The sequence below is a fragment of the Sus scrofa genome, chromosome 6 (assembly GCF_054392235.1).
Source record: "Sus scrofa isolate SSC_HxYL_T2T_F1_AM1 chromosome 6, Sscrofa_HxYL_maternal_Yorkshire_Landrace_v2.0, whole genome shotgun sequence".
Taxonomy (NCBI): domain Eukaryota; kingdom Metazoa; phylum Chordata; class Mammalia; order Artiodactyla; family Suidae; genus Sus; species Sus scrofa.
The window spans coordinates 77142890-77151489 of record NC_139388.1 but is presented as its reverse complement, the minus strand read 5'-3'; the positions used below and the strand labels follow the sequence as shown (position 1 = coordinate 77151489).

Below are 8600 nucleotides of genomic sequence, written 5' to 3'. Positions count from 1 at the left end.
ATGGAGGCCCCAGGTGAGCAACGCCCCCCATCTGCCCCCCCCCGCCCCCGCTGCTCCAGCCACCAGGCGCCCCCACCATGGTACCTCCTGTCCCTCCACCCAGCTCTTCACCCAGATCTCCTTGGGTTCCTCCTCACTCCAATCAGGCTTCTGCTGCAGAGTCACTCACTATAGTGGGCTTCCCTGGCCACCCTACATAAACAGCTGCCACCCACCCTGTGTCTCCAACCCACCCCTATCTCTCTCTCTCTGTCCCCCATCCCCCCACCCCTTCTCTCTCTGTTCCCCCCCATCCCATCCTTCTCTGTCCTATATTCCTCCTGGCCCTCTTCACCTGCTGGCAGTGTGGTCATGCCAGCCCCACGAGGGCAGGGACTTTGTCATCCTTCTCACTGCTGTCTCTCCATCTAGAGCAGGGCCTGGCATCAAGTCACTGCTCAATAAATATTTAGTGAATGAATGAATGAATGAATAACTGAATGGAAGGACCCTTTTGAAATATTTCACTGCTTTCGTTCCCAAGGTTCTGTGCCAGCAACTCACTTTCCTCACTCGGGGAGAGCAGGTCCCCAAACACAAGGTAAAGACGAAATGACCGATTTCAAGGTGGGGACAGCAGAGCATCAACCCATGCTTGTTCCACTGCCCAGGTCACAGGCCTCCCACACTGGCCCAGCCCCTCCTTTTGAAAAGCTCCCAGGGCTCCATGAGATTCAGAGAAAACCAGCAGTTGCTGGCAGTGCGATTGTGCTGGGAGGGAGGGAAACCAGGACCAGGAGCAGAACCCCCTGGGCCAGCCTTGGCTGGGGAGGCAGGCCCTGGGGACTGGGGCGAAGCTGGGAAGAGCTCCCTGGAAAAAAAACGGCACATGAGCTAAAGGAACCCTTGCGAGATGAACAGGGGTTCACCAGACCAAAGAGAAAAGCTGCTCTTGTTGAAAGTGTGTTGGCAGATATGGGGGGTGACTGGGTGACATGAGGAAGTTCCCAGCTGAGGCCAATTGTCATGGGCTAGTCCAGAAGCCCTGCTCTGGGGCCATCCGGGAACCCCACTCACGGAAGCCCTGCATCTCCATCCTCAGCAGGCAGGCACCGCGCCCCCATAAAAAAAAAAAAAAAAAGGAAAAAGAAAGAAAGAAACGAGAGCTGGCACTTACTGAGCTCTTGGGATGGGGTTTTATGAGCAGCCAATCGCATCCTCATTATCATCCTCCCTTTACCAATGAGCAAACTGGAGACGGGAGGGGCAAGGGCAGAGCTGGGATTTGAACTGGAGCTGCCCAACCCCAAAGCTAGGATCACCACCCTACTGCTCCCCTCTGACCCATCCTGCCTTACCCCCGACCCCGTGGTCCCTGCAAGGGGTGGGCCCAGGGAGACAGTCCATCACCAACTAGCTGAAGGCCTCCCCCTGCTTCTCCAGCTTCCGTCTCCTTCCCCACCGGGTACCTGTGGAGCCACCACCTGCGCTGAGCAGCCCAGGGGTGAGGGCTCGGTGCCACAACACAGCCTAAGCGCTCGGTGGTAGGAAAGGCAAGGGGCTGGGTGTGGAGGGGCTGTGGAGAGGCGGCACGGGGAGGCTCTGCAGCACCGGCCCACATGCACATTCCTGGGGCCCCACCCCAGGATGCTAGCTTAGAACATTGAGGCTGGGAGCCCAGAAACCTGCATGTTGACACATCCCCTGGGTGATCCTATACATTCTGGAAGATATCCATGGATAAAGCAGATGGAGCTGAGCCTTTGACCAGGACTCAAATCCCACCTCCATCTCTTGGCTATGTGATCTTAAATGACTTTTTGACTTTTTTTTTTTTGACTCTCTAAGCCTTAGATAAGTAGAAGGCAAGGCCTGAGACCAATTTGTATTTCCAGCTCTCAGCTGAGATGGTGATGAGGAAAGTTCCTGGTAAAAGGACTCTACAGGAGCATTTGTGTTCTTGGCACTGAAGATGCAAAGGTGGGGGGGGTTAAATTAGGACGTTGGGATTAACAGATACACACTACTATGTATAAAATAGAAAAACAACAAGGACCTGCTGTATTGCTCAGAGAACTTCAATATCTTGTAATAACCTATAATGGAGAAAAGAACATGGAGTTCCCGTCGTGGCGCAGTGGTTAACGAACCCGACTGGTATCCACGAGGTCGCTGGTTCGATCCCTGGCCTCGCTCAGTGGGTTAAGGATCTGGCGTTGCCGTGAGCTGTGGTGTAGTTTGCAGACATGGCTTGGATCCCGCGTTGCTGTGGCTGTGGTGTAGGCCGTCAGCTACAGCTCTGATTTGATCCCTAGCCTGGAAACCTCCATATGCTGTAGGTGCAGCCCCCAAAGACAAAAAAATATATATATGTGGAGTTCCCTGGTGGCCTAGCAGTTAAAGGATCAGTATTGTCACTGCTGCGGCACAGGTCACTGCTGTGGCTCAGGCTTGATCCTTGGCCTGGGAACTTCCACATGCCATGGGAGCAGACCCCCCCCCCAAAAAAGTATAAATATACACTTTGCTTACACCTGAAATACTGTAAATCAACTACACTTCAGTTTTTTTTTTTTTTAAAAATACATATAACCTGGTCAAAACAAAACAAAACAAAACAAGTGACTCAGTCTGGAGAATCAGGGGCAGTCACAGCCTGATGGCCCATCCAGGGCCAGCAAGTTCCCCTGTGGGGCCAGTGAGTGCTCTTGGGGACCCATCTCTACCACTGGGCCACTGGCTCTGGGCTGGAAGGCGGCTCCAGGCTGCCCTGCTGAGTCCTCGCACCTCCTGAGCCCGCCCCACACCAGGAGGGCTGAGTCATGGAAAAAGTTAGTTCTTTAGGCTACAGCTCACCTCCCTCCTCCATCAAGTCCACAAAGGCTCCTTTCACATTTTCAGGAGCAGGAAGAAAACTGTGGGGCCCTCTCCCCAGGCTGGGATGTGAAATTTCAAACTTCTCCCTGGAGTTAAATTCCCCACCCCGCGCGCCCAGCTAAGGGGGGTGGGTGGCTACCAAGAGCAAAACACAGGCAGGGGGAGGTTGGGGGGGAGGGGCAGGCCACCATGTCTATCATGACCCATGTCATTCTCATGCAGCCAGGTCACAGGGACCCTCTGGGCCAGTCTCCGACCCCCCCCCACCAACGCCCCCCCTCCCCATCTCATCTTCCCAGGGAACTTGAAGGACATAGGTGGTGACAGACAGCATCTCTCTGGGCAGCTGATGATGGCAGAGGCCTGAGCCGCATGGGATGCCGGGCCAAAAAACCCACATCCTGAATGAAGGTGGAATAAAGAGAAAACAGGTGTCTGCTTCCCAGCCGCAGTCCAACCCCAAACCTCTTAGGGCTGCCTGACATGGTCCTTTGTACTGTGATTTCACCCCGAATCTGCTGTTTGGGAGAGGTCGGGGGAGCCCCCTGTGTGGCCTTGGGTCAGTTCCTTAGACGGCTGATTGGACCCGTGGTTTCTGGGCAGTGGCACCCACACTCAAAGGCTGTTGAGATCAAGTGAGAATATGTGTCGAGGGCCTGATATGCTGAAGGTCAGTGTGGGCTCCCAAACCCCTTCCGACTCAAACTCACACCCAGGGCAAATGTACGTGGGGCCTAGGGGTCACTCAGCCGGTCTGGCTTCTGAACAGGCTCGGGTGGCTGGTCAGGGATCAGGGGGACTTAAGTGAGCAGCAGGCTGTGGGTTTAGGAGTTGCTTCACGTCTCTGTGCTTCTATTTCCTCCTCCACGGAGCCGCAAGTGTGTGGAGAGGTAGAGCCATCATCTTCACAAGCCCTTTTAGGCTCGGAGTGTTAACCTTAGGTGGGGAGAAAAGCCTGGAAGAAAAATGAGAGCTGGTACGAACACAGAAGGCTGGAGGCGCCGTGTCGCATCCAGACCACTAGGCGGCGGCGAGGATAACATATGAGAATAGGCTGAGCGCAGGGGTTCCGGCTCCAGACTCGACCAGTGGTCTTCTAGGCAGCGGAGGTGGGGGCAGACACCAGCCACTACTGGCTGGGAAGAGCCTGTCTCCCCAGGGTTGGGATTTTTTTTTTTTTTTTTTTCCCATTTTACAGGCCTCCAAAGTGGGAGGAGGCCATCATTTTGACAGAGTCCTGCGTTTAGCCTTTAGCAGTGGCCTGAGTCTGTGAAGCTCATGGCCTGCCTTTCGGTCCTACTTTTGGAGGCTTGCATGGAGGCAGGAGAAGGGAGGCAGGAGGGTCCCGAGTGGGGTGGGGTGGGAAGAGGAATCCGGTCTGGACTTGGATCCCTCCCTCCCACACTACCTGGCAGATGGGGTTAATGATACCCCTTTCAGGTCAGTGGGAAGATTAAATTTCAGAATCTAAGCCCTCAGTTTCTCATCCAGCCCCTCTCCCAAACCCTTCTAGCTCTTCCAGTGGTCCAGATAACGATTTTCCCAATTCACCCGGAAGGATGATCCGGCCTGTAGAACACCCCCCCTCACACCAGGCCTGCGAACTAAAGGGTCTTTGCAGCCCAGGGAGGAGGTAAACCCCAGCCACCCCCTCCCCCAAATAAACCTTTCTCACCAGATGCTCAGCAAATCGTGCAGGCAGAGCACTGATTCCAGCACACCCAGCACTGCTGAATCAGAACGTCTGGGGCACAGTGAGGCCCAGCACTCCGCGTCTGAACAAGCCTCTTGCTGGAGAAGGGCTGCCCCAGATTACAGGGCACCTGCCTGGCCCACCCTCTCTCCTCCTGGCCTGGGACATCAGGGGCAGCAGGAGGCAAGTCCCATCAGCACTTTTAGCTGGGACTGCTTTTTAGTGACTCACCTCCCAGACTTCCTGCAACAGACAACTCTAAATAGAGTCAGGTCCCCCCAACACACACACACACTCCAGCGGGCCCAGCCCCAACAGGGGAGACCTTCTTGTTTGGGGGGAAAACAGGAGGTGCCAAGGTGGGTGCCCCAAAGAGAGGAGTTTCTGCCTGCACAGCACAGGGGGCACTGGTTTAGCACATTTTGTTTACAGGCCTTTGTTATTAAGGAAATTGCTGTCAGTCAAGGTAATTCTAGCCCAGATGAGCAATAAATACGCTCCCAGCTAATCTTTCAGGGATTTTATTGGCACCTTGGGGGCAGAGGTTCCTTTACCCTGCCCACCCCCTGCCCCTCAAAGCAAAACCCTACTCCCCAGCTGCTCCCCCCCACCCCAGCTACTTGAACAACTCGGGGCATGTTTAGAAAGTGCACTCTAAAGTTAAGACAGGAGGCCTCTGGGCAAAGGTCGGAAGTGGCTTCCTGGTCCTACCTGGAAGCAGGGGATGGCCAAAGGATCTGAAATAAACCCTGGGCGACCTGATGGCTTGAGGCGAGCGCGAGCTCCTCTGGGCCTGCCCGGCACGCAGAGGGGGTCACCTGGCCTGCGGGCGCCTCTGTTTGGGGAGATCGCATCCCAGGCAGGGAGGAATGTCTCAAGGAGGGAGCCGGCTCGCAGGAGTCGGTTCCGGCGTGTGAGTTGCGGCGGCGAGCCCTCAGGGACACTGCTGGCAAGCCCTGGCCTGCAGAGACGGGGAGCCGGCCGGGGGAGAGCGCGAGTCGGAGCGAGCCCGAGTGCGCGCCCGCGCGCGCGCCCCGAGACTGCGTAGGGGGAGGGGAGCCCGCGGCAGCCACTCACAGGAACGGTAGTGAAGCCTCTGAACAACTTTAACTGTCAATCAGACTTAATGGAGTATTTAAAAAAATGGGGGGGGGGCGCCCTCTTGCTCCTCTCCGCGGCTGCCCCGGGAGCGAATGGATAAGGCGCCGGAGAAGAGGGAGTCCGATCCACGCGCGCTCCGCACCCGGGCCCTCTCCAAGTTGGAAAGGACAAAAAGAAGGCAATAAATGCTTACAAGGGAGAGAGAGGGAGCCGGATCGAGCGGCAACTCCCAGGCTCCGCTGGAAGAGAGAGGGAGGGAGGGAGCCGGAGAGAGCGAGCGCGCGCGAGGGCGAGCCATGCACGTAAAGAAACTGACACCCGGACCCCCCACTTCTCCTGCACGTTGCTGGCAATCAGATCGCTTTTAAGCAATTTCCTGAGCCCAAGAATAGCAATGAGACGGGAGACTTTTGCGGACTGAAATTGGGAGCTACAAGCACTTCCCCCCCCCTCGCCCCCCAGCACACACACTGTTTTTTCCCCTGAAGAAGGGGTGGGGGGCGCTGCAATTTGGAAACAGCTCTTTTTTTTTTTTTTTTTTTTTTTTTTAGTCTTGCACTTTGAAACCGCGGGACTGTAGCAGGGTGCGCGCGTGTGGTTGGTGCTTTTTTTTTTTTTTTTTTTTCCTTCCCTGCCTAAACTCCTCTGTCAGCCTGTAAACATTACCTGAGAATTCCCCAGCCGAAACGGCTGCTGGGGCAAGAAAGTTCTTGTTAGAACTTTCCACCTCCGGCTTCCCCTCCACCTCTCTTACTGTCCCAACCTTCTGAGACGCTTTTTCTCCTCCCGAGGATTTATCTCTTTCTCTCTCTCTCTCTCTCTCTCTTTTTTTTTTTTTTTTCCCCTTTTCCCACCCGATGCTTGCTTTGCATTTGGGAAGAGGTGATTTCTAGAGTGGCCAGGTGGGACGCCTCTCTTCCCCCTTATTTGGTTTATTTATTATTGTTGGGGGGGTATTTTCTTTTTTAAGTCCTATTTTGTTCGGTCCGGGGAGTTTCGCCCCCCCACCCCTGCCCGGCTCCGCGGCGCGGAGGATGGTGTGGAAATGGCTGGGAGCGTTGGTAGTGTTCCCTCTGCAGATGATCTATCTGGTGGTGAAAGCTGCCATCGGACTGGTGCTGCCCGCCAAGCTGCGGGACCTGTCGCGGGAAAACGTCCTCATCACCGGCGGCGGGAGAGGCATCGGGCGCCAGCTCGCTAGGGAGTTCGCAGAACGCGGCGCCAGAAAGGTACCGGGGCACCGCAACTCCAGGGGGTGGGGGCTGAAGGCGAGGGCGACCTCGGGGGTAGGGGGTGCGCCCACCTGCCGCCGCTGCCAGAACCAGGGAGCAGGGTCTGAAAGTCGCCGGCCACCCTACTTTTCTGCGCCACCCGCGAGTGCTGAGCTAGTCAGTTTCACCTTGTACATTTCCCGGGGCACCAGCCAGTCTTTTTTGGCAGGTCCGGAGCTGACCAGCTCCTTTGGGCTCTGTAGCTGGCTGTTCAGCCCTGCTTCGAAACTTAGCCGACTCACCCGTTTCCCACATTCCTCCCTCCCGAAGGAAGGTGGTGTGTTTTCCCTCTCGCCTTTCCCTCTTTTACCGCCACGCTGGTGAATGCAGGGTGTGTGCGCTCCTGGGTAGAGCAGAGAGCCGCCTGCGAGCTGGTGCTTCGTATTTTCCTTGGCAGCTCGCTTCCCAGCCCCAACCTGGGCGGCTGCAGCTCTGGAGGCTGGAAGAGTGGGGCTACTTGATTTGGGTTTGAAAAGGGGGAAGCAGTGTTGGATGGTCTAGCCTAAGCTGATAGGCACTTCGGAAGCCCAGGTGTTTGGAAATCTGGAAAGAAGGGACAGGGGTGACCAGCTGATGATAAAGAGCCCTTGTTCTCATTTCAATGCTGCCTCTGCCCCCTACCCCAAATCCAGCCTCAAAGAGGATCTCTTCCCTTTAAAGGGGGGGCGGGTGACCCCGTGGTGAGCCCCCCGACGCCCACAACACCCAAGCGCCGCCTTTCACTTTTTGGTAGTCCCAGAAGCTCTTCCTCCGGTTTTCCCAGACCTGGTGCCTGTGAGTGGGGAGGGTGAGCCAGCTGTCACCCAACTCCTACCCAAGTCGGGCTGACTCACCCAGTGACTAGAGCATTAGAGAGAGAGATTTGAGGCCAGCAGGCTGGGCTGTCTCCAGCCAGCCCTGTGAAGAGGAAGAGCAAAAACAGGGAATTAGTTTGAAATTTAAACTGTTTTGAGCGAGGTCGGGGCGAGGGGGGGCCGGCAGAGCCAGCTGATCTGACACGGAGCCACATACCTAGGGGATTAAGTAAATATGTACTGTAGAAAACCAAACCTGCATGTAATTCCAGGTTGCTTTTGTTTTGTTAAATGCTGCCCTGAGATTTACAATTCCTCCGGGGTGGCTCTGACTGGGACTGAACTTTGGAGCCTGAACTATCGGCCAAAGCCGATTGCCGATTAACTCTTCCTTCCCCGGGGCCCGGCCGCTGGGGAGGGGTAGGGGGCTGTCAAGGCTAAGCTTGCTGGGGTCGGCCATCCCCGGCTCCTGCTTCTCCTTGGGTGGTTTGGACAGCTGCTTGACCTTGCAGTTGGAAGGGAAGTTCGGAACTGTTTTTAACCCTTGGACACACCGAAAAAGGAGAAGTAAAAAGTGGTTCTTGGCAGTTTCGTTTCCTCGAGGCGATGCCCCATGGTGGGGGGGGGATGTCCTTGCCTGCAGAGGGGATGTAGGGTTTGGGACAGTCGCATGTCATTGTCATTCCTTAGCTGTCTGCATCCCACAGAAACTTTCTTCCAACTCTTCCAGCTGGCCCAAGTCCTGGGTCTCTTTTCACTGCTCTTTCACTGGCTGCAGTAGGCATATGAAGAACTCTTTTCAGTCAATCTAGAAAAACTTGACTGACTATCCACAAGCCTAAATTGAAAGAAGAATAAGGTATTGCGGGAGGGGGGAGGGGTTAG

The 8600-nt window shown here is 55.6% G+C and overlaps 1 protein-coding gene across 1 annotated transcript in view; it reads left to right on the top strand.

The window, feature by feature from the left end:
- The first annotated feature begins 5736 nt into the window (after window positions 1-5736).
- DHRS3 (dehydrogenase/reductase 3) overlaps window positions 5737-8600 on the top strand; it is a 43107-nt gene continuing 40243 nt past the window's right edge. Inside the window, exon 1 of the mRNA XM_021095382.2 lies at window positions 5737-6879. Coding sequence (XP_020951041.1) covers window positions 6685-6879 — 195 coding nt within the window. The 5' untranslated portion in view covers window positions 5737-6684. The remainder of the gene's footprint in view (window positions 6880-8600) is intronic.